At 33.1% G+C, this 27814-nt stretch overlaps 1 protein-coding gene across 3 annotated transcripts in view; it reads left to right on the forward strand.

Annotated features, from left to right (window-relative positions):
- Positions 1-2202: 2202 nt before the first annotated feature.
- LOC145303495 (uncharacterized) overlaps positions 2203-27814 on the forward strand; it is a 94047-nt gene continuing 68435 nt past the window's right edge. The window contains exon 1 of one of the 3 annotated variants that reach the window (XM_080144920.1): positions 2203-2727. In XM_080144920.1, coding sequence (XP_080001046.1) covers positions 2203-2727 — 525 coding nt within the window. Of the gene's footprint in view, positions 2728-3087; positions 3726-20670; positions 21456-27814 lie in introns of those variants that run through there. The other 2 variants (XM_080144924.1, XM_080144921.1) reach the window with 2 other exon arrangements.

Here is a 27814-nt window from a genome sequence, read left to right on the forward strand (position 1 = left end):
TTATTGCTTGCCAATAAAAACTTCTGAACGAATTTTATAAAAAAAAACACGCACAAACACACACACACACACACACACAAGACAATTTTCTCTTAAAAAATGTTATTGTAAAATTTCAACGGTGAGTATTTTTTTACTTTTTTTTCTTTTTGTCGAATGACATTTGGACACATATGCATTGTGAATGCTTTTCTTTTTCATTTATTTTCCACAAATTTCTAGTTCTTTGATCTACAAACCATTTTGTCATTCATTTTTATTGTTAAGCTAGCAGTGCAGTCCGGCTTTGCTTAGGCCCTATGCACTGTTCATAACTTTATGTGCATATGTATATATATATTTAAAAGTTTGACTCATATCCAGGTAACCTACATCTAAAATTTCAAGTATTTAGACCCAAAATTGGCAGAGGAGTTTGGTAGAGGCTGCAATGGTCAACTCTTTCAACTGTGACCTCTTGGAAGCCAAATTTTCGCCCAAAAAACTGATTAAAAAGCTTGCTGCATGTCTGAATACCCTTTATGTAACATTTCAAATGTTTAGACTCAAAATTGGCTGAATAGTTTGCTAGAGACAGCAACGGTCAAATCTTCTGAACTTTGACACCTTGGCAGCCAAATTTTCGGCCAAAAACCGATTAAAAGCTTGCCATATGTCTGAATACACTTTATATAATATTTCACATGTTTAGACCAAAAATTGGCTGAGTAATTTAGTAGAGACCGCAGAGGTCAATTTTTTCTTTTTTTAACTTTGACCCCATAACATTTATTGTTTTGGGCTCAAATTAAATGAAAAAGTTTGATCCATGTCCAAGTAACCTACATCTAAAATTTCAAGTGGTTAGACCACAAATTAGCGGAAAAGTTTGGTAGAGTTTTCAAAGGCCAAATCGTTGAACTTTGACCCCTTAACAGCCAAATTTCTGGCCGAAAACCGATTAAAAAGATTTTCCTTAATCTCAATACCCCTCATGTCAAATCTCGAGTGTGTAGACTGAAAATTGACAGAGTAGTTTGGCAGGGAAATGTACACACGGAGACACACACACACAGACAATTTAATTTTTATAGATATATAAATTATACTTTTATAGATGAATAGAGCGTATAGACGGGCACGTCTTATTGTCGTAAAATACAATTTATTTATGTTTTCAATATTAATTAACAAACCATAAAACTAAATTTAGGGTTAGGTTAGAGGGAGGGTTGATACGCCAGTCTGGCTCGATTAATGTGTTAGGGTTTTCTAACGACATTATTTGGCTTAACGTGAGATTCGAATAATCTTGAAAGAAAAATGTGTTGTTTGTACTTTTACGATGCCTACGTGATAATTACGCTGGTGATTAATCATTGCTTGCCGTTAGTGATTGATTATTGCTCGGCAAGCAATAATCAATCACCAGCGTAACTACCACGTAGGCACAAAGCAAAAGTACGTATTAATATACTTTCGCACAATCGAACTAGTCGAAACTAAAAGAAACATTATTTTTTGCCCTTACACCGGTTGAAATATGTGACGTAACATATTGCAGAGTTGAAATGTTCAAGATAATAACTAAAAGTGAAAAAAAAAAGAAAGAAAAAAGAAAATGAAGTACTTACTTCTCTAAAAGAACCAATCTGACTCTACACCGTGTGTGTGTATTTATTTATTTATACATACAGAAATAAACTTAAAATTCTTTTTTTTATGGAATTCAATGAATAAGGCTATTTAAAAGGAAAATGTAACTAGTCGACAATTCAATAACAATCGAGAATTTTCAATAAAATATGGCCGCCAGCGATTAAAACATTGAATTAAAGTCCAATTTTCAAACTTTTTAAAAATGTGCTGGTCTATGTGAGTAGACCTAAAAAATAAATTAAAAAAAGAAATAAAAACAAACAAATAATTTTATCCAAAACAGGTGATTTTTTTTTTTATTACAAAAATAGATGATATTTTTCAACGATCCTTATTCTTTAAACAACTGAATATTTTTTCAAACTCTTAAATTCTTTAAAAACGAAACCGAAAAGACTTTCAAAAGAGCCCAATTTATACCTTTCCTCCAGTCCTCCGCTTGTTCTCACAACGCGTCCATTGTGACAACAAAAACACCACAGCACAACCCACTTTTCGCCTCTTCGGTTAATTTTATTAAGTGATCTTTCGGGGAATTGTTTAGTCGACATCATAGACCCAGAAATGTCCAAAAATTCCGCAGACCCTTTCCTGAAACTCCGTGAGAAGCAGAAGAAAACCCGTCTACCGTTGTCGGGGGAGCAGAAAATTGAATTATTACATAAACTCGATCGCGGTGTGTCAGTGATGAGGCTTACCGTGGAATACGGTGTTGGCACGACCACGATTTATGACCTGAAGAGACAACGGGACAAATTATTAGAGCTTTATACCGGCATAAACGATCGGGAAGTGTCGAAACTTAAGAAAAAAACGCAAAAGGCAAAAAACGAAGATCTTGACCGCATGTTAGTTGAGTGGGTCAAACAAGAACTAAAGCGAAATTGTGGTTTGCCTTTATCGAGTTCTGTTGTAATTAAACAGGCTTTTAAGTACCACGGAGAACTGAAGATTGAAGGCGAGGGTGAATATACAGAAAGATGGCTACAGAAATTTGAAAAGCGTCACAATATAAACTATCTGAACAGTTATGATAGAACTACGTCAAGTTGGAATAAAACTACACGAACATACAATAATGTTGACAAGGTGAGTCAAAGCTAAGTACAAGAGTTATTATTATTATTATTATTATTATTTTAAATACTTCTGTATCGACTATACTTTTTATGATGATACTGACTTGTATTTCAGTAATCACACACACACACACACACACACACATTATATATATATATATATATATATATATATATATATATATATATATATATATATATATATATAAAATCAAAGTTGACTTTTTATATCTTGAGTTATCTCCCTTGATATGATTAAAACAAAAACTAATTTAGAATTTTCGGTTTTATATGTAAATTTAATGTTTTTTGTTTTTTTAAAATCATTTTTGTCCACATCACATTGTATGTGTATATTACCCATAAAATCACACGGTAGTGTACTAACTAAAAGATGAACGGTACTTTCGTTATATAAAGGATTTAAACAAGTATTAAATGGTTGTAATTTGTAGAAGTAATAGTAGCAAACTGGGCGACAAACAATCCACTAGTCGACAGCCATTGGTCGACAGTCAGGAAAGCCGTTGATAACTGCCTGTCACGTGCGAATTAAATTGAATAATTTCATTTATATTATCTGAATTTTTCTAACTACAATCCTCATCTGGGATGTCACAACGTTTCGGTCGATGTAACACCCGACCTTCTTCAGGTGCATCTTTTCGAATTTGAGAACGTTTCTAATCCACGGCGTAAATTGTTCTCATTAAATATTTTTAATAATTTGATTCCGCTCCAGAGCTGATGTCCGAGTACGTGGTATCCCAAAGAAGTAAAGACAAACTTGTGTTCAAAGAATTTATTTACACGGAAGACAGAACGCGAGGGATGAGAACTTATTGGAAATGCCATTTAAGAGCAATCTGCAATGGCAGAGCAGTGTCTGTTGTTAGTGATGGCAAAATAAACACTAGGATGACCAAGGAACATACACATCCACCCTCATACCAAGGAGGAGGCTGTGGAGTGGGAGGAACATCCGCTAAAACAAATTTGAAGAATGAGGTTCGTGCCCTGTCCTACCTACGCTGTTTTGACGTAAAATTATTTTGACGGACGTAGACGATGGTGACTCCTTTCCATTCTTCCTTGAAATACCATCGAATAAGTATTATGATAATAAAGCAACAGTGCAGCAGCAGCAGTGCAGCATGCAGCACACACACACACACACACACACACACACACACACACACACACGATTTCTTAATTGGTATTGTAGATTAACACTTTCATCCCCCAAAATATGAGATTCTACTTTTTTAGTCGATTACGTATGAACATCATGAAAAAAAAAAAAAAAAAAAACTCGGTAGAAGAAAAAAAAACTAGTAGGAGGTGGGTGGGGTGGGGGTCAGTTTCGCATATGAATTAAACATAAAATGATCTCATATTCAGGACAGTTAAAAACTTTTTTTTTGCTATGGGAGATAAATCCAGTGGGTTTTTTTGTTTTTTTTTTAATGAAAATCAAGTTCAGTCCGTCTTTGTTTACATTCTTCGTCAGCTGATCGTTTATCCCTTCTGATTAATGTTTGCCCGTTTTAAAACATTTTGTTATTATGAAAAACAGTCAAATTCGTTTAGAAACTGGTAAACATTAATCAGAAGTGACTATTCCAGGGCATTCATCATGCAGCATAACGATTAGCTAACGAAGAATGTAAGATGGGTGGAATTTGATTTTTAACCCGTTTTTTTTTGGGGGGGGGGTATTTTATGCGATTCTGTGTTGTTTACAAATCTACCACTCGGACTGAGGATTAATGGTACAAATGTAGGTACTTATGCAGAATACTAACCGTGCTTTTTTAGAAAGGATTTTCAAGTTAACTTAAATTTTTACGGTATATGTTGTTTATTAAAATGTTAGGTGAAAGTACGGAACAGTTAAACAAACAAACAAAAAACGGATCTCTCTACATGTAAAGAATGGGTTTCTAAATAATAATATTAGGGTTTGTATTACTGTACACATAGATTCGAAAAAGTTGTCAAAAAACAAATATATAACAAATAAATGTTATCAAAGGCAAGATAAGTTACTTTTCTGCCAAACTGGATATATTTTTTTGTTTTTATTCAATGTAACATATTTATTCAGCTCGAAAAACATAGTGTTTACCGATGTATTCGAAAATTCAAGATGGCGTCTCACACCCTCTTTAACACCGTAAGTTTGGAAAAAGGTGTTATAAATTAAAAAAAACTATACAAAATACTATTAAAAACCCGCGGAATATATGTCAACCTATGTCACGGTAACATATATTGAGCGAGTTTTTAACAGTATTTTATCCGGTTTTTTATTTATAACATCTTTTCCCACACTTACCGTGTTAAAGAGAGAATCAGACGCCATCTTGAATGTTCCAATACATACATCGGTAAACATTGTATGGTTTTCGATCTGAATAAACATGTTACATTGAATAAAAACACGAAAAATATATCCAGTTTGGTAGAAAAGTAACTCATCTTGCCTTTGATAACATTTATTTGTTATATATTTGTTTTTTGACAACTTTCGAATCTATGTGTACAGTAATACAAACCCTAACATTATTTTAGCACTTTTCTGTATTTTGCATAAAGTATCAAGATTTGTTGGCAGATTTGCCGTTATCCTCAAACCAGGTAATCACTAAAAGGGACTCTTAAAGGTCGACACCGGTATCAAGTAAAAGTTTGTTTACGTTTTACAAACTTTAAATAAGTAAAATATAATCACTTAATTATTGAAAATGTTATCATGTGATTAAAATTTAATTTAAATTAACCATGTTGTTTAACAAATTAAAAAATATAATGCATGAAGTTTTAAAATGATTAAATGTTTTTTATTTTATTTAAAATTAAAGACATTGACCAATAAAAATGAAATTTTCAGTACTTATGTAGTTTTGGTGCCGTTCTGAAATAATAACGTTATTATTTCAGCACACTCACAGACAGCACCAAAACTACGAATGGCTTTCAGAATACTAACTTGTTACACCAAAACTAAAAATGGTTTTCAAAATAATAGGTTATTATTTTGAAAACCATTCTTGATTAGGAGATGAGGGTGTTTTGTAACTATTCTGTGCTTCCACCTTACAATTAAAAAAAAAGGGGGGGTATCGTGAAACTTGAATTTAAACTGAAAAAAATTATAAAAAATAACATAGTATCATCTGCCATCATATACACCCGAGAACAATATCTACTGTAAAATTAAACCAAAATTTGGTGCTTATGCATTTTTGATATCACGCTATTTTTAAATAGTTTTTCAGGTTAAATTAAAGTTTCACGATATTTTTTTTTTTTTTTTTTACCTGTAAGGTGTAAGCACAGAATAGTTACAAAACATCCTCCCCATGTTAAGAATGGCTTTCAAAATAACATTATTATTGCAGAGCACAGTAACAAAAAAATACATAAGTACCCAAAATTTTATTTTTATTGTTCAATGTTTTTAATGTTAAGTTATAAAATAAAAACATATTTAATCGTTTTAAAATTTCATCTTGCATTATTTTTTAAAATTTGTTAAACAACGTGGTTAATTAAAATAAATTTTAATAACGATGATCACATTTTCAATAATTATGTGATTAATTGTGAAACAAAAACACGTAAACAAAAAAAACCTTCTGCTCGATACGGGTGTCTACTTTTAAGAGTCTCTTTTAGTGATTACCTGGTTTGAGGATATTTGTACAACTAAACGGCAAATCTGCCGATTTGTTTAACTGTCAGGCAATGACGCGTATTAACTAGCCATTACTCTGCAACTCTTAGAAAATAGACGGTGGCAGCCAATATGACATCCCCACTAAAAAAAAGGTCCACGAGTTCTTGTTTGTTTCATTTCAATATTGTTTTTAAATCTAATAAGAATATCTGTAAACTGTTTTTCTTTTTTAATAAATGTGTTGGTGAATGGTGGACGTCTACGGGATTGCCCCCCCCCCCTCTGCTCTATAAATTCCATAATTTTCACTTTTGAAAACTTTTTCCGGTTAATCTCATCGATTACAGACTTCACTTCACTTCCAGATTAAAAAATAAAATTTTGAAAAAATATATCGTCGGAATCAGTTTTCAATTATAACGTTCTACTAAATTAAACATCCACTTTGTGACCATAATCGAGAAAAAATAGCGACTCTCATGTGACCGGTGAATATTCCTGTCTAAAGAAAATGCGTAGAATTTCGGATGAAAACGTCCTAGCACACATACATTTTATTTATATATATATATATATATATATATATATATATATATATATATATATATATATATATATATATATATATATATATATATATATATATATATATATATATATATATAAAGGGGGTTAGAATAGTAGTCTAAAGAGCAGAGTGTATTTTAATGTGATAGTAAAATTACTAATTTAATTAAAATACAAGAAAAGAACAGTGCTCGTTGTAATTCAGATATAATAAGCTCGATAGGCAAATATCCTAGAGCTACTTTAATATTTAGTAATGTGATTCATAATTTAAAATTCAAATTAGAATTAAAAATCTGTTTCATAAGAAGGAACAACAACAAAGTCAATAATTTGTACGATCGTTTCGAAAACAATGTTTTTATTGTGATAGACTAGGTGTATCAGATTTTTTTGTAGGAATTTTTGACACCCCTAACACGAAACTGCAAATAAAATATAAAAAAACTCGTAATTTCTCTTTTAAAAGTGGGTTGTTTATTTTCTTTATGGATTATACTTCCAAAATAAACTATTAAAGTTGTTTTAAAAGTAATAGAAATATTTTTATTTTATTTTTTAAAAAACTATAATGAATTTTACGAACTCAATATTTTTCAATTTTTAAACTTTAAAAATCTATCAATTTTTCAATTGATTCTATTTTTACGATATTTTCAGGGTCAATGTGAAATTTTATGCTCTTTCCAATAAACCGAATATAATATTTTAGACAAACGTTTTTTTTTTTAATTCACCCACCCCCCCATTTTCAAGTGTCTATTATAAAGTAAATGATTAATTTACTCACCAAAGTTTTATATATCACAAATTGAAGAGAAAAGGTCAATAAATAATATATTCAAATTTAAAACAAAAAAGTAGTGTTTTCTAGAAATTTACCTGTAAAGTTCAAAGTTTAAAACCTTTTTTTTTTTTAAACCACGTTATTTGTTTTTTCTTTTGTTTTTTGTTGTTTTTTTAATGAAACCTTGGTCCTTGCTCCTTTAATTGAAAAAAAAATTAGGGCTTGAATTACATTTTTCGAGTAGTTATAAGCTTGGAAAGACAGGAGGTCGAATAATTCACGCCTCCCATTTTGAAATATCTATTAAAAAGTAAATAATTAATTTACTCACCAAAGTGTTATATATCACAAATTGAAGATAAAAGATCAATAAATAATATATTCAAATTTAAAACAAAAAAAAGTAGTGTTTTTTAGAAATTTACCTGTAAAGTCCGAAGTTTAAAACCTTTTAAAAAAAAAAAACCTTTTTTTTTTTTTTTTTTTAATGAAACCTTGGTCCTTGCTCCTTTAATTGAAAAAAATTAGGGTTTGAATTACATTTTTCGAGGAGTTATAAGCTTGGAAAGACGGGGTGAAATTATTCAATATTTTTCACGAAATTTCTGACACACCTAAAGCCACGGACAATAATTTTGACATATAGTTTTTTTTTTAAACAAAGTCTCCTCATCAGCAAAAGTATTGGGTGGGTTTTTTTTTATATGTAAAAGACACCATAAATAAACCTAGCAATTTTTTAAGTAAGGCAGATGTATCTTTTAATTGTTTCAAAAGACGAACAATTAAAAGATACATCTGCCTTACTTAAAAAATTTAAAATTCGGAGATCCATCGGATTTTAGCTCAGATGGTAACAAATAAGGCTAGAAAACTATATATTTTGATTTCTATTCTAGCTGATGACACATAAGTCATTTTTTATAAACTTTTGAAACTATTATATATTTGGTACAATATAATGATCAATAGAGAATTTACTCTCTAATAATAAATGTGAAATCTGCATGAATTAAAATATCATATTTAAGCATATTTTAAAACCGAGTAATGCCAAGTGACCTACTAGTATATATATATATATATATATATATATATATATTAGTAGACTTACTAGTATAAATATATATATATTAGTTTTGAAAATAATAAGCGGAAGTTTCTCAAGAGCTCTTTCGGCTATCATCTCATCAGGAGAAAATCGATAGCGTACAAAATAATATTATGTCGAAAATAAAGAGTTCTAATCGGGAACTTATTAAATGTGCCAAAAGTATGGGGACACTAAAATAAATTTATTAACGTTTAAAAACGATTAAAATATTGGCACAACAAGGGAGAAAAAAAAAAAAACGGGAGAAAAGATTCAAAGTTCCCCAAAGAGAAACAATGCGTTGGATGTTTCCTTTTGCCAGCACAAAGAAGGTTGACGCACCGCAATAGAGACAGACTCCAAAATCTTTAAATGGTTTTTGGAGTCTACTCTATGTGGCACCTCGAACCATTCTATTTTATATCTACCGGCACAGCACGGGTTGTCAACCAAATGTTGGCCAATAGCAGAGTCCAAGGCTGCAGAAGGAGGGAGACCACCAGACCCCATCCTCCCTTGTCTGATCTTCGATGGAACATGCTGGTTTATACGTCAAAAAGTGTAAGGATGTTCGTCCAACATAACCAGCATCGCACTGGCATTTAAATTGATATACAATATTGCTATTTTGGATGTAAGGTCAACTATCCTTGCGAAAAGACGGAAAAGCAGATCTCGTAGTATATACCAAACGCAAGGACACAGAATAATAGCAGTCCTAAATACTTCTGCGAATCTGTTGGAAAGACTTTCCAAACAGATTTGCAGAAGTATTTACGACCGCTATTATTTTTTGTGGAAAAGTGGGGACAGACAGATATTTTTGTATGAAGTTTTATTGATTGGATTTCTAACACTAAATAAATTTATTATTGGCAGACAATTTATTGATATTTTTTAGCCATATTATGGAAAATATTTTTTAATTAAAAATGTATTAATGTTAATGAAGAATATTATATATATATATATATATATATTATATGATGATTGCAACGTCTTGTCAAACGAGTGCCACTCCCTCAGACATTTAAAAACCATGATTCCAAATGTCTGAGGGAGTATCTATACAAATATGATGTTACAGAGTCTTAGCTTTGTACGACAGCTAAGTCTCTCTCTTGGTTCAAAATGCTGAGATCCAGCAACAAGCAAAAGCAAGATAGCCAGCAACAAATATATTATATATGTATGTATATTCAACATATTGACACTATTTTGAATAGAAGTAAATGTGGTATTGTGATGAATGAAATGATTCTAGCTAAGAATAATATAGATAGTGTAAGATAGAGGATAACCAACGATCCCCACCTTCCCCCACATTTGATGACCTTGTTCTCTGTTATATTTTTTAGCAAATAAATAATTTAAAGTGTACAACCTGTTCTGATACTACACTTTATTTTTTCTGTCTTCAGTCAGTAAAAAAGAAATCCTTCTAGATTGAGACAATTTTTATTTTTATCCCAATTTAAAATGACTCTTCTTGGAGAGCTGGAGTCTGTACACTATAAACCAACCTGGTGTCTAAATCTCACTGAGAAGATAACGAAATGAATGATACATAAGTAATAAAAAATTTAGGAAAACTCGTCCACAGAAAACTAATCCATGGAAAACTCGTCCGTTTTTGCTTGGTAGGAAAACTGGTGCATCTAAAACTAAGCTCCTATCTTTACATCATCGATGCTCTGATATCCATCTGACATCAATTGAACTGGATGGCTCTCGTCTAGGGGAAGCTCCATGTTTTGATAAGCTTCTGGGCTTGACCTTTACTCCTGACTTGAAATGGAACACGTACATCAAGTCAGTTACCAAGGTCGCAGGAAAAATGGTAGGATCCTTTTACCGCTCCAGAAGATATTTCACTGTTGATGCAATTCTCTATCTATATAAAAGCCAAGTACGTCCAAGGATGGAGTACTGCTGCCATATCTGGGTAGGAGCTGCTAAAAACAGCCTATCCTGCCTTGACAGAGTATAAAATAGAGTTTGTGGCTTAGTGAGGGATGCCCTTTTCTCTTCCCTGCAACCTCTCTCCCACAGGAGAGACGTTGCGAGCCTGTCTTTGTTTTATCATTACTTCCATGGCAAGTGCTCGTCTGAGCTCCAATCTCTGGTCTCCCCTCGCTAATCTTTCACGATAAACACCCATCTAGCTGAAACCACTGTCAAAAGTTTTCCCCACTCTTTATCTGTGCCAAAACAAAAACGTAGATTCCACGAACAAAGCTTCTTTGTTAGAAGTGCACGCCTGTGGAACTCTGTTCTGTTTGCCTGTTTCCCACCTGACTACAACCTGGATGTCTTCAAGTCTAACATAAAACAAATTCCTGATGAACCGCCCTCTTAAGACACTTTATCAAATCTCCAATACTAACGATTACTATAATACTACCCCATTGATTACTGTACACACAATAACCCTTATCCCCGAATGACTTCTGGGCCTTGCTAAGTAGTGACTACCTTGTAAAAAAAAAAAAAATTATTGAATTAAATATCAATTGAAAACACATTTTATGACCATTCTTGAAGGAGGTATTGTTTTTAGGAGAGACTACACCCATAAATTATTAAAAATATATTTTTACTTGTTTACTGTTGGTTTATAAAATATAAAATTGACTTTTCAAAGTGTTTGTTTTTTTTTTTTACCTAGTTGGATATGTTTTTAGTATATTAACTTATTTTAAAGTGTTTATTCTGTTAAAAAAAGAGACTACATCCCCTATAATACTTTTGGTTTTCCTGATTTCTACTTTCGCTTTTCTTGCTCACATGCCCCTAATCTGAATTCGAAACAGCGGGCGACATTAATGGACTTTTATTGTACACATGGATTCGAAAAAGTTGTCAAAATTGTGGTAGAAACCCAACCAATAAATGTCACAGTAACATTTATTGGGTGCGTTTCTATCACCATTTTGTTTTATTTTTTATTTTGAAGTGATTATGTTCTCCAGCAGCTTCAACATTACTTGCTTTTCGAACTGAATATACATTTTACATTAAATAAAAACACTAAAATCTTATCCAGTTAGATAGAAAAGTAACTTATCTTGCCTTTGGTAACATTTATTTGTTATATATATATATATTTTTTTTTTGGCAACTTTTTTCTACCTCTGTGTATAACAATACAAACTCTTCTATTTTTGTACTATTATCGAAACTCCCAAGATGCGATTTCCTCGCGTCAGACATTTTTCTTGTTCTCACATGACACTCGACACTACTTATTTATTTTAACTGAATAAACGCTTTAAAATAAGTTAAACCACTGAAAACTTAGCAAACAAGGTACAAAACAAACACTCAGAAAAATCGATGGCTGATGTACACGAGTGAGGCCCCTTTAGCGAAATATGCATCGGCTCTGATGTTGCACACAGTTCGTCTGAGGGAGCATTTATTATTCTGAAAAGGAAAGAAGTTTAGCGTGTGTGGCCTTGTTTTTTTTTTTATTTTGGCTTTAACTTTGCACTTTTTGGATTATTTTGTTATATTGCTTTTTTTGGGATGGATATTTTTTGGGGCCGTGTTTTTTTTTTTTTGGATGGATATTTTTTGTTTGGTCGTGTTTTTTTTTTGGGGGGGGGGGGATATTATTTTTGGCCAGAGATTATAGTTATAGGTAGTTATTAACAGGAAAATTGGTTCAGGTCTAGATTAGCACTTGTAGCGATAAACAAAAACCTTTATGAGTACCTGTTATTTTCTTGAATAAAAAAAACCTACTCGACGAGAACACTACTGTTTTTGTTTTAATAATTATTTTTTATTCAAACATAAAAAATAAAAAATTCAATTTGGCTTGAACTTAGCGATTTTAGGATTATTTTGTTAATTTTTTTTTTTTTTAACCGAATTTAACAAACAAAATGAAAACAAAAACAATGTTGGTGCTTATGCACTTATGTTACCGTGATTTTTTTAGGGTTCAAGTGCCACCCACAATGTTTGAACTGTTTCTAATTCTAATGTTTTTAAATGCTTGGAACATGTGCCCATACCCCCTCCCCCACACCGTTAAATCTGATTAAAAAAAATCAATAACAAAATAATCCGAAAATCGCAAAGTTCAAGCCAAATTTAAATTTTTATCCATCCCCGCTCACCCACCAAAAAAACATGGCCAAACAAAAAATATCCATCCAAAAGAAAAAAAAATACGGCGAGAAAAAAATATCTATCGAAACAAAAAAAAAAAAGTATCCATCCCCAAAACAAAAAACACCCCCCTTCCCCGCCAAATATCTATATAAAAAAGTATAATAATAAAAAAACAAGGCCACTCATGCCAAAATTTATTTCCTTTTCGGAATAATGATAGCTCCCTTGAACAAACTACGTACAACATCAGAGCTGATGTGTATTTTGCTATAGGGACCTCAATTATGTATGTCCGCCAAATCGATTTTATTTTTTTTAAAACAACAGTAAACAAGTAAAAATACTTTAAAAAAAAACTATTATGAGGTGTGTACTCTCTTTTAAAAACAATATCTCCTTCAAGAACGGTCATAAAATGTGTTTTCAATCGATATTTGTTCAATAATGGGCCAGTTTTTCTACCTAGCAAAAATGAACGAGTTTTCCATAGGCGATTTTCCGGGCACTGTAATAACACCCGTAACTAAATAATTGCCTTCCAAAATGAGTTTCTACTTTTTAGGTGATTATGGTGACTGAATATTCTAAAAAAAAAAACTTGACAGAAAAAAAACGGAAAAAAATAATTTGAGAATTTGGGATGGGGGATTAGTTTCTTCTATAAATTTAATTTTTTGCCGCTAACCCCATGTCTGACTGGAATGAAAGTAAAATCACACTCAATCATTTTAAAAAGTTAATTTTAACACCTCCTCTCAAAATGTCAAGAAAACTGCCCTAAAACACTGGAACAGCTCAGAAATTCGAGTCATCTCTTACGTTATGTGAAACTCTTAAATTCAAAAAGAATTCATGTTTTTCTTCCTCGACAAATTTTTCAGAGTGTTCATACGTAATCTCACTTTTGCTTAGAGGGATTTGTTGAAGACTTTCATATACTACTACAAAAATACTAATTTTTTATATAGTAAAATAATCCACTTAACTTTTATATTTACATGAAAATATAAGGTTAAATATGAAACGAAATATATTTTAGTAAAGTATATATTTCAATCATTTAAAAAAATTATGCACTTACATTTTTGTTGGCAGAGATACTTTCAATCTCCATCTGTGCATCAGTGGAAATAATATAAACTTAGCTGATAACCATGAATCGTTTATTACTTTATTTAGTTTATGGCCTTTATCAGCATATTAAAAATTTGCTTTTATGACAAGTTAAACACTACTAACAGACAGGAGATGCCGAAATCAAAGAAGCACTGGCGCCCAAAGGCGACTAATTCATTAAAGTTTTTTTGTCAGCTTTGTCAATGACACGGCAAAAGCCAAAAATTTTCATTTTCTTTTTTTGGCATAAGTAGCCATTTTTTTATGTTATTATAAATATAGATTTTAATATCACTAGGTACTTAAAAACGATAAATGATCATCATTTTATCTTAAATGCCAACAATGTAAAATTAAGTTTAACATGTTTTTTAAGGAATCAGTTATGGAATCGGAAACTAGAGTATTTTTTCCGATTCTGATACCCTGAAAAGTTCTGATTTTTCCGATTCCGATTCTGATTAATCGTCCCAACACTAATATATACATATTAGAGGCCTGGCAAGGGCACTGGGGAGACAATTGAAGCAGCAAAACTGAAGCTGACTTGCAGAACACTATATATACAAATGTAAGCAAATTTGGGCATATTTTATTGATTTTAAAATATAGGCTCTTTTTTACCAATTGTCATGATATTTTAATCATAGAACAGTATTATAATCTTGAAAAACTGCAAATTTTCATGTAGTTTCGTCCCATAGAACCAAAGATATGAGCATCTCAATATTCAATTTATATATATATATATATATATATATATATATATATATATATATATATATATTATTATTATTATTATTATTATTATTATTATTATTATTATTATTATTATTATGACCGTTTTATCTGCTTAGTTAAACATGTTTCGGTTACCGAATCGTATCAAGACCCATGGGGTGAGGGGAGGGGGGATTTCAATTCTAATTCGACAATATTTAAGTTTTAGGATTTAATAAACATTAGAAGGTGGTAAGTGGCGAGGTGGAGTTTAAAATATTCAAACACACGTATAGGAATAGAGGGAGGGGGAATAGAAGGAGAAGGTGGAAAAGAAGGGAAGGGCGTAAGATGCGTAAGACTCTGAAGGCGAGGGTAGGGGGAAAGAAAGAGAGATAAGAACTAAAGGGAGAGAGGGAAAGACAAGCAGTCAAAGAGGTGGTGCTCACTAGCAGACTGTTGGACTGTCGTGGTTAATTGCTGGATATATGTCATATGGAGTTTGACATGTTAAAGATCTATGTGGATTGGGGGGGGGGATATTGTTCACAGCAACTAAGATGTGTCCTCTCAAAGCAAGCTTAGTTACATCCAACTTAAGTGCATTTGCCTATTTAAATGCATTGACTGTAAAAGGTCTCTAAGAAATCAAGTAAATTAAAAAATTGCCAAATATGGATTGAATAAATATAAAATCATAAAAATATGCATGTAAGAGGATATAAATAAAATAATAATAATAATAATGATACTGATGATAGTAAAAGAAATGGAATAATATTCGCTAAGTAATTGTATAAATCCAGTGGGTATAAGATAGAAGAAAATAGAAAAAAAAAAATAAATAAATAAAATTAAATAAAAGTGGGATATATAAGTAAGTATAATTAACTAGGCGAGTTTAGTGCCAAATGTATCACATATACACACACACACACACACACACATTATATATATATATATATATATATATATATATATATATATATATATATATATATATACACATTTTTTTTTTTTTTTTTGCTTCTTCTAATATCGTTTTTCCAATCATAATAACCATTTCTGTAAAATCTGATGAAGTTACTGGGTCGTTGATAGGATTCGGTAACCGAAACATGTGTAACTAAGCAGATAAAACAGTAATAAAAATATATTTGTTCTGCAATAGTATTGAGCACTTTCTTTAGGTTTTTACTGATTACCATTTTTGCTAAATGTATATATCACCTTTTTTTGTCAATTTTATAAGTTCCAAATCTCGGCGATTATTGATCAGAATTTAACAAATGAAGACTCGTTGGAAAGATAATGACCTAAATTGTGTAGTGGGCTATGTGACATTTGCCCTTAAGATCACACATTAAGGGGATCATCCATCATCCAAAGCCTATTTTTGCCACTTTTTTTACAGCCATAAAATGTTTCAATTATAATCATTTGTTTTCCTAGTTTTGCATATGAATTACAAAATATCTAATATTTCCCCAAAACCTCTGGTTTTGATGGAGGGTAGACTAAAACTTTTTGTTATGGTTTCGAATGATCTGAAATAACAGCAAGGGGAGACTTGATTCCAAATATTTGTTATATTATATCTCCCCTCTTTGGGTTTCATACATAAAGTAAATTTCACAGTGTATAAGGATTATTTGATACTGGGGATAGTCATAACCGTACCCTATTTCTAAAAGAGGGAAGATATAACATATGAGAAATATTTGAAATCAAGTCTCCCCTTGCTGTTATTTCAGATCATTTGAAACCATAGCAGCAAGTTTTAGTCTCTCCACCATCAAGGCTGGAGGTTTTGGAGAAATATATATGTACTAGCTCACAGCCTGGCATTGCCCGGTTGTGCAATATGCTTAAACATAATACTTTAATTTATACAAATGTATTGTTAAAGTCAATCCTCTATTGAGTATTATATATTATGAGGAATAATTTGCCTGGTGGTCTAATTCGCAAAAAAAATTAAAAAATAATAATGATAATGTCATTCATAAAATCCCGTCTGTGTTTGTTTACACTATCATGTCAGCTAATATTTGGGATTGATGATGACTGCCCTGGAAAAGTAAATTCTGATTAATGTTTAGTTTTAAAATATGCAAACCAAGAAATGATTTGCGGCGATTTTAAATGATACCGCTTCTTTTCTTGTAAATTGAACTCATTAATAAGAAAAAATTTAAATAAAACGGTGAGGTACACCCAGGCTTGAACAGGGGGACTATTCGATCTGTAGTCGAATGCTCTACCACTAAGCTATATCTCCAGATTATAATAAATCTATTTTGTTTTTATTTAAAGAAATGATTTGCTGAAATGTTATCTCCCTTTGCTGGTGTAATGTAAAATGTTCCTCTGTAAAAATTATTCTTTTTTATCTATAAAAGATAAAAACTATTTTTAAGAGTGGATTTTTTTCCGACTTTCGATAATTTATTGGATGAATTTCTGTACAAAACATATCTAAGAACACTACCAGACATCATTTTGATTAAGTAGGTTTTCTTTTCTTTTTATTTTTAATAGAGGAAAATAAAATTTTTAGCGAGACCGATCGCGACACAGCCATCTTGTCAATTTACAACTATGAAGAAGGGGGGGCAGGGAAGATAACTCCATCTAATTCTTGAAGTTTGCCAAAATTTGACGAGATCATTTTTACAATTTTGAATAATTTTAGTTATTCCTTTTTCTTTTTCTTTTTTTTTTTTTCAGCAATTGTTTTAAAATTTAATCATAAAATTATTAGACCTTCATGTGCGTTTTGACAAACTTCAAGAGTTAGAAAGAGTTATCTCCCCTTTGGTTACCCCCCCCCCTCTCATCTTGTAGCTGGAAATTGCCAAGTTAGCTGCGTCGCGAGTGGTCTCACTAAAATTTGATTTTGCTCTGTAAAAAAAAAAAAACACTTGATCAAGTTAAGCGGTATTTTTAAAATGAGAACTTCATTTCGTAACAGGTACATACATCATAAAGATTATTCGGTACTCATGCAGCATTGCAGCATGCACTTATTGATCCGTGCTGCTGAAATAATAGCGTTATTATTTAAAAAGCCATTCTTAACATGGGCAGGGTGTTTTGTACATATTCTGTACTTTAACTTTATAATTGAATAAAAAAAAACATAAAACTTTAATTAAACTTGGAAATACGATTTAAAAAATAGCGCGGATCGGATCAGTAAGTGCATTAGCACCGATTTTTCTTTATCTTCGTTTTTTAATATGTTTGCTAAACTACACAAGAAGCACCCAATATTTTTAAATTGTTTAAGAATTTATTTCGTTTTACTACACATCTTTACGTTGCATTTTTTTTATTACCCTGGAATTATGGTCGGTTTTTTTGGTTTTTTTTGTATCGCTCAAAACGCAAAAGTGTTAGAATTTGTGAGTTTTTTATTACTGCTATTGATTTGAACTTCGAAACGCTTCTCGTGTCATAATCCTTTTATTTCTTTACTTTTTTACCGCCTATACTCTTTTTACTCAAAGTTTCAAAGAAACTGCTTAGGACTGTGATCATTTCAACATCGTAATCATAAGATCTCGTCATTCATCAAAACAAAATCGAAATCGGGACTAGTAAAAGTCAATTTCTCTCCGATAATATTTTCTTTTTATACAATTCTGGTGAATTAAAAAAAAAAAATTTTTTTTTTTTATCCAAACGTGTTTTCTCCCCATTCTCAAAACAAAATATTGATAATATTTCTGTTGAAGCATGTGCTATTTGAAGGATAATTACCTCGTCCAAACTCGGTAAGTTTTGTTTTTGTTATTATGATTATTTTCTCACCTGATATGGCACCATGTTTGATTACATTAGTGATCTTTTAAACCAACGCATTTCAGGTGACAACATTATTACGTACTTAGATGTCATGTCGAAATTAGTATAAATTCCAAAAATTACAAAAAAAATGATCCAGCAGATGATGTGCGAGAAGTATTTTAAATAATCAAAATAAATAAGCCACAATAACCCAGACGTTTAAAGATGGTGGGCCTAAGGCATTGCCAAACGAATGTGAAAAAACGACCGCATAATTCCGTGACGCCAGACTTGTGTTTAACTGTACAAACTAAGGAAAAGCAGAAGCGACTTAATGATTTTTTAAAACGTTTGTTTATCTTCTTCAAACTGCAATTAACTTTGTTATGATTTTTTTAGGTTTTAAGATTTACACATTTTAATGATAAATGATGTGATGTACATTAACAAATATTAAATACGGTTTTATTAAATATGTACGAGTGTTCATTTCGTTAACTACCGGCTTCCATACTTTTGTTTGGTAAAAAGAGACAAACAAATATGCGAGTCGTCTATAAAATGTTTAATATTTGTGCAATGATATTTTTTAATCGATTTTAATTTGGCGATAATATAGCTAGCAAGAGTCCTTAGAGTCATGTTTATATTAAAAAATATTTTTCCAAAAATTTAAACACAATTAATTAAAAATCCATGTTGTAACGGAATATTTTGAAATAATGGAATTTTAATCATTTTAATCTTTTAAAAATTATTAAATTTTTAATTACAAAAAATGCTATTAAAAAAAAAACAATATTAAATTTTTTTTAATTGCAACTTCAAGGCAAGTTTTTGTTCAATACGTGTATTTAATTATATTTAATTGGAATTCATTGAGATGAGTGTTATTTATTAATTTTTATTTATTGCGGACTATTATCCTCATCTTTTATTAGTTGTTTCACGACGTTTCGGCCAACTATTCCTCTGGCTTTCGTCAGGTGGTAACCGCGACAGATAGGAACTCTCCTGACTGCATTCACTGCAATTACGGACTTCCTATAAGTGTTGTCACGTCGTCTCACCACGTTTTTGGCCAAGTAAGCCTCTGGTCGGCTTTGGGTAGGATTGAAACTGCTATCTTCAGACAGTTCTCATCTGGAACTGTAGAGATTCAACGTCTTTATCAACTGCGCCACGGGCCCGGTGAGACGACAACAATTATGGAAAGCTGTTATTGCAGTGAATGCAGTCAGGACATTCAGAGTTCCTATACGTCGCGGTTACCATCTGACGAAGGTTTGTTAAGATGGAGTCGACAAATAGATTTTTTTTATATATATGTCATTTTAAGCAAAAACAATATTACCTACTTAATTGCCATGTCGTAAATAGTAATATATTCAACAATTCATTGAGTAGAAAGTTATATATAGTAAAAAGCAATTTTTACGAACAATTGATAAAATTGCATTAGTCTTAGATGTTATAAAATAAACGAAGAGGCTACACATAGGACATAACTCGGAAAATTTAGATTACACCGATATTTGTAGCCTATAGCGATACATTTTTTTTTAAATAAAAACACTATGAATTTTCGTAATTTTTGGATACATTACTATTTTCGACGGGAAAAGTAAGTATGTAATATTGTTTTTGCTTAAAACGACATATTTAAAAAAAAAAATGGGTGCTGATGCAGTGCTGAGAGTGATCCGCGATATTTTTTAAATCGTATTTCCACGTTTAATTAAAGTTTTATGTTTTTTTTGGTACTCATGCAGAGAGTGATCCATGCTGAAATAATAACGTTATTATTTAAAAAGCCATTCTTAACATGGGGAGAGGAGGGTGTTTTGTACCTATTCTGTACTTTAACCTTACAATTGAATTTAGTGCACTTATTGATTCGTGCTGAAATAACAAGGTTATTATTTAAAAAGCCATTCTTAACATGGAGAGGGGGGTTGTACCTATTCTGTACTTTAATCGTACAATTTAATAAAAACAGATATCATAAAAATTTAATTAAACTTGAAAATACTATTTAAAAAATAGTGCGGTGCAGTGCATTAGCACCAAAACAATCAATCCGTCGATCCTAGCTTAACGCGCACGTTTTTGGAATTTATACTAATTTTGTCATGGCACGTAAGTGCGTAATACTGTTTTCACCTGAAATGTGTTGGTTTAAAAGCTGACAAATGTAAACAAGCACCGACACCAATCCCTCAATTAATCTGGATCCATATTGTTTCTCGACAGTCGGTTGTCATGGCGACATCGTATCTTGTGCGCGTGCGTGAATTTGAATTAACAAAATCGTCTTAAATTCTGTTACTAAAAAAGACAGTATCGTTGAACATGAAGAGAATGTTTCAGGTGTCTGTAAATGCTACCATGCTGCCGAACTGTAGGGAAAACCAGAAAAAGAGAAAACGTATCAGTTTACCGATAATTGAGAAAGTGCGACTTTTAGAGAAACTTGAAAGCGGTGTCAGTGTGAAGAATTTAATGGCAGAGTTTGGCGTTGGCACCACGACCATCTACGACTTGAAGAAAAAGAAAGACAGGCTCTTAACGTTCTATAGCGAAAGTGACGAGCGAAACTTGATGGAACACAGGAAGACCCTGCATCGACCCAAAAATGTTTATCATGATCGCTTATTGATGGAATGGGTTCGTCAACGTCGAAAAGCACAGAAGCCATTAAACGGGATGATCATCACCAGACAAGCGAAAATATATCACAAGGAACTCAATTTAAAAACTAACTGCTCATATTCGGAAGGATGGCTACACAAGTTTAAGAAAAGACACGGCATTAGATTTTTAAGGCGTTCTGCTTATAAAGCTGCTCAACGCGATCAGGTAAAGTATAAATGCGTTCGGTGCAACTTCACTATTATTGCGAAATTCGAAATTTTTTATATTGAATTTCAAAGCAAACCAATGATCTCGACATGAATATATTTATAAAAAAAAAAAAAGAAAAAAAAAGTAAGAAAAGCGATAAGATAGAAAAAAAAATTGTTTTTGACGAAAATCAGCGAAAATAAAAGTTTGGGCTAAAAAACACCGGAGACTTTCACAGGGAAGTAAATAGCGTGTAACTATTACCAATTTTTTAAAATACAGTGCCTTGTTTTTTAGCATAACTGAGTTATTTCCCTTGTTATTATGTCACGTCTTTCCAAAGAAATATAGCGAGTGTTTTTTTTTGTTTTTTTTTTTTAAAAAAACACGCGTTTTTTATTTTATTTTATTTTACTTGAGTCACCACTTATGAAGACCCGAAGGCCACTCGAGGATATGGGTTAATGAATGTAAGGTGGTAGTGTAGTAACTGTTAATGATGTAAATTGGGTAGAATTTGATTATTTCAGAAGACGGTTCAATAAGAATTTGTTTACATTGGATTTGAAGGCTACTATGTTGTATTCAGCCGAGAAGCAGACCAGCGGAATAGTGTTCCACAAGTGGGCAGTTATGGGAAAGAAACTTTGTTCATGAAATCTGCGTTTAGATTTAGGGACGCTGTTTTACAATTTGCCATTGTTCTGAGGAAGACAACTCTCTTTGATTAAGAGATTTCATTTTTTTATCCCATAATTTAGGATGCTCAAATCCTTATGTTTTATTAAATTAAAACATTAAAAAAAGAAACCTGCTATGAATTTTTTTAATGTAACAAAGTTGAAAACATTAGTAATACAAAATGTCTTTACACGACTATTAAGAGAATCCTTTCTGTTTTCACATCATAATTTACGACGCTAAAGCCAACAGAAGAATGACAAACTGTAAAACAGTGCCGGAATAGATGGGTACTTATGCAGAGAAAGTACTGTGCATTTTTTATATAGGATCTTCAAGTTTTTACGGTATCTTTTGTCTATTAAATGGTTAAGTGAAAATATAGAGTAGTTAAAAAAACCAAACATATGTACTTATGCAATTTTTTGCTGTTTTTTTATTTTTGTTTGTGTGTTAAAGAATACTTGATCAAATTAAGTTTTTCTTCTTTTTTTTTTTTTTCGGTGGACCTGAACAAGAATCATATCCCCCCCCCCCCCTATAATTTTAACCAGTATTCTGCAGTTGGTATTTTTTTTTTGTACAACCATCAATCTAGAATTACAATCTTATCTCCCACACCCCAAAAAATAACGGGCATAAGTCAATAAGACGGCACCCATGACACTATAACCCTTTATAGCTTTTTCCTTTATTTTACATAGGAGTCACCACTTATCAAGGCCCAAAGGTCACTCGAGGATAATGGTTAATGAGTGTACAAAAGTCAATAGCACAATATCCTAGTAATCGTTAGTAGTGGAAATTTGGTAAATTTGATTACTTAAGGAGATGGCTCATCAAGAATTTGTTTATGTTGGACTTGAATATGATCAAATTGTAGTCAGCTGGAAAGCAGGGAAATAGAAGAGAGTTCCACAGGCGTGCAGTTCTAAGAAAGAAGCTTTGTTCATGTAATCTACGTTTAGGATTAGGTACAGAAAAAGAGTGGGGGAAATTATTGATAGTGGTTTCAGCTAGATGGTGTTTTTCATGAAAGTTTGGCGAGGAGGGACCATAGATTGGAGCTCAGACAGGCACCTGCCATGAAAATAGTGATAGAGTAAAGACAGGCTCGTAACGCCTCTTCTGTAGGAAAGAGGTTGTAGGGAAGAGAAAAGAGCACCCCCACCAGGTTATAAAGTCTATTTTGAACTTTGTCGAAGCATGATAAGAGTTTTCCAGCAGCTCCAGCCCAGATGTGGCAACAGTACTCAATCTGTGGATGTACCTGACTCTTACTTAGATAGAGAATTACATCAGCAGTGAGATATCTACTGGAGCACTAGAAGGATCCCACCATTTTTCCAGCCCAGAAGCTTGTCAAAACATGGAGCCTCCTCAAGACAAGAGCCATTCATTTCAATTGATGCCAGATAGATCAGAGCATTGGTGATATAAAGATAGAAGCTTGGTTTTAGATGCATGAAAATTAACCAGACACTTCTTTCCCCATTGCACCACATGCTCCAGATCAGAGAGGAGAGAATCACAGAACTTGGTCATTTACGGCCTTTGATGTGTTAACATAGATGGTAATAATGTCATCAGCATAAATGTCTTTGAATGATCTTAGGGTATATTTAGATCATTAATGTAGATCAGTAAGAGAGTTGGGCCAAAGATGGGCCCCTGAGGGACTCTGGCATTAATACTGTGAGCTTCTGATTTCTGCCCATCAACTACTACTCTTATGAACCTATCAGAGAGAAAGGATTTAATAATTGAGAAAACATTTCCAGCTATACTGTAGCTGGAGATCTTGTTAAGTAGGCTTTTATGCCATACCCCATCAAAGGTCTTTGATATCTCAAGAGCAATTGCCCTAGAAAGGAAGCCTCCATTGAGATATTCGCTAATCCTATGAGATATAACCATTACCACATCTGCTGTAGATCTAGCAGACCGGAAACCATATTGCATGTCACTAAGAAGGCTATTTTTGCTGAAATTGTTAACTACTTCTCCATTTAACACGGATTCCAGCAACTTATGACGCACAGGAGATTTATTGGCCTGTACTGAGAGGAAGATGACCGATCACCTGAATTTATGAATACAGGGCACACTTTTTTGTTTTCCAGGGTGTTGGGAAGTAATTAAACAGCTTTGTAAGTATGGGAATTCATTCTGGTTGAAGCGTTTTCAGCACTATAACTGAAATGCCATCAGGGTCAGTTGTTTTAGTGGAATCAAGGTTTTTGATTAGCTTGGCAACATCACGCACAGATATTTGTATGTCGCATAGTGTTTTTTTGATAAAAGAGGAAATACGATGGGTTGACGGCCTTAGTTCCATAGGGTATAATTAGTTGCAAAGTTCTTGGCAAAGAGTTTGGCTTTATCTGATGCTGACAAGATTACCTCAGGTCCATTGATGATGGTTGGGATAGAGCACATGATTCTGTTCAGGATTCTGTTTGCTATTTGCCAAAATGGTGGTAACCAAGCCGATGCTTTGGACTTAACGGACTGAACATACAACTCTCTCGCATTCTTTTTTTTTTTTATAAGGTGGTAACCACTTATCAAGGCCTGGAAGCCACTCGGGGATAAGGGTTATTGCGTATATAGTACGTTAGTGTTGAGATTTGACAAAGTGTCTTACTTAAGGGGGCGGTTCATCAGGAATTTGTTTTGTTAGACTTGAAGACATCCAGGTTGTAGTCAGGTGGGAAACAGGCGGACAGAGCAGAGTTCCACAGGCGTGCACTTCTAACAAAGAAGCTTTGTTCATGGAATGTACGTTTTTGTTTTTGCACAGATAAAGAGTGGGGAAAATCTTTGACAGTGGTTTCAGCTAGAGGGGGGCTCCTCGTGAAAAATTGGCAAGGGGGACCAGAGATTGGAGCTCAGACGAGCACTTGCCATGGAAAACAGAGAGGCTCGCAACGTCTCTCCTGTGGGAGAGAGGTTGCAGGGAAGAGAAAAGGGCATTTCTCACTAAGCCACGAAGCCTATTTTTTACTCTGTCAAGGCAGGATAGGCTGTTTTTAGCAGCTCCTGCCCAGATGTGGCAACAGTACTCCATCCTTGGATGTACTTGGCTTTTATATAGATAGAGAATTGCACCAGCAGTGAGATATCTTCTGGAGCGGTAAAAGGATCCTACCATTTTTCCAGCGACCTTGGCAATAGACTTGATGTACGTGTTCCATTTCAGGTCAGGAGTAAAGGTCAAGCCCAGAAGCTTGTCAATCTCCAACCAGAACTTGCCCACATACTTACAAAACTGTTTAAGCGTTGCCTTAAGGAGAAGTGCTTTCCAACACCCTGGAAAACCTCATCAGTATGCTCTGTATTTAAGAATTCAGGTGAAAAGTCATCTCCCTCTCAGTACAGACCAATAAGTCTCCTGTATGTCATGAGTAAGTTGTTGAAATCCATATTAAATAAAGAAGTAGTCAACCACCTCAACAGAAATAACCTTCTTAGTGACATGCAATATGGTTTCCGCTCTGCAAGATCTACCGCAGATGTGCTAACGGTTATATCACACAGGATTAGTGAATCTATTGACAAAGGTTTCCTTTCCAGGGCAATTGCTCTTGACATATCGAAGGTCTTCGATAAGGTATGGCATAAGGGCCTTATTCACAAGATTTCCAGCTATGGTATTACTGGAAATGTTTTCTCAATCATTAAATCATTTCTCTCCGATAGGTTCATAAGAGTAGTGGTTGATGGGCAGAAATCAGAGGTCCACAGTATTAATGCTGGAGTCCTTCAGGGGTCCATCCTGAGTCCAACTCTCTTCCTGATCTACATCAATGACCTCCCAAAACACATACTTAAATCATTCGTTGACATCTATACTAACACATCAAAGGCCGTAAATGACAAAGTTCTCTCTAATTCTCTCTCCTCTGATCTTGAGCATCAGATAGATGTATGCACGCGCTTAGAGTCTATATTCGTAGCATCCTTCCTTAGAGAGAAAAATCTTGAATCGGGTGACCAAGCTTTTAAGTGCTTTCGGCTAACATTTCATCACTGCATTACTTATATTTTCTCTGCTGTTTTTCCTCAAGTCAGGATTGTACCCTAATCGATCATGTCTCTGATAGTATAGATGCAGCACTCTCCTTGGATAGTAATGCCCAAATCATTAGAAAATGATCTCCAGACCATAGTTGAATGAGGACGCAAATGGATGGTAACATTTAATTCTAGGAAAACTAAGATGCTCTCCTTTAACAATTACAAGACACCTCTCAAACAGCCTACATTGATAAAAAATAACACCCTACCTGAGAATTCTACCTTCAAGCTCCTTTTTGGGGACTATTTTACCATATTTTACTTTGTGGGCAATATGAACTGGAACAAATACATAGAGGACATTGCGAAGACTGCTGCAAAGATGTTGGGTTCCCTCTATCGAGCTAGAAGACTACTCACACCTGAAAGTCTCTCGTACCTCTACAAGGCCACCATTCACTCATGCATGGAGTATTGTTGCTACATCTGGGCTGGTGGATATACCACTAGCCTCTCCAGCTTGGATAGGTTCCAAAAAATAGTTGTCAATCTAATCTGTCCCACTTTATCAACTAAGCTCCAGCTCTTGTCCCATCGTCACAATGTTGCATCCCTGTGCATGTTTTAATGGAATGTGTTCTGATGAACTCGTTGCACTTGTACTCCATACATATCTCCCAACAAACCCGTTCAGCAATGAGATCTCACACCTTCACTTTTGAGGTCCCTAGATGTCAAAAAGCTTTCTATTCTAATAGTTTCTTCCATTGAACAGCTGGACTTTGGAATTCCCTTCCTGCTACCTGCTTTCCTGGTCGTACTGCTATGTAGAAGTTTAAATGTAGCATAAACCGACATCTTGCTAACCTTTCCTAGACATGGTTCCAAAAAGTAGCCTTTTTCGTCCACGTGGTGATATGCCTTGTTATGAGTTAACGTTAAATAAATAAATAAATAAATAGAGCTGTTAGAGTGTATATGTGAGTATATTTATCATATAAGTGAATGTTAAATGTCAAAAATGATATACATGAAAAGTAATTATAAAATGCTGAATAGGTGTGGGAGGTTGGTATATTATGGATCTGCAGAATAGATTTCCACATAGGGGCCAAGGAGTCGGGAGTCGGCATTCTAGGAATTCAAGGAGTTGGAGTTGGACTTTCACCATCCGACTTCACCACCCTGGTATAAATACCTACAACCTCTCCATGTTAAGAACGGCTTTTGGAATAAACATCCTTTTGTTTTTTTTTACATAGGCATCACCACTTATCAAGACCAAGATGCTTCTCGGGGATAAGTGTTAAAGAGTGTACAGTAGACAATTGGACAATATAGTAATCATTAGTAATGGAAATTCAGTAAATTTGTTAACTTATATGGAACAGCTCATCAAAAACTTGTTTATGTTAGACTTGAAGACAACCATATTGTAGTCAGCTGGAAAGCAGGAAAACGGAAGACAATTCCATAGGTGTACAGTTCTAAAAAAGAAGACTTGTTCATAACCTAACCTCGAAAACTACACTACATACTAAAACATACTATAAAAAGTATGGGGAAGGTGATTCTCATTTGATTTTTCTTTTATGACAACTTCATTCCATAACGGGCATGCACATCATATTTTTTTTTGTTTTTTTGTTTTTTAATATATTTGCTAAACTGCA

This window comes from Euprymna scolopes, chromosome 19 (assembly GCF_053919585.1).
Source record: "Euprymna scolopes isolate OS-2025 chromosome 19, ASM5391958v1, whole genome shotgun sequence".
NCBI lineage: Eukaryota > Metazoa > Mollusca > Cephalopoda > Sepiida > Sepiolidae > Euprymna > Euprymna scolopes.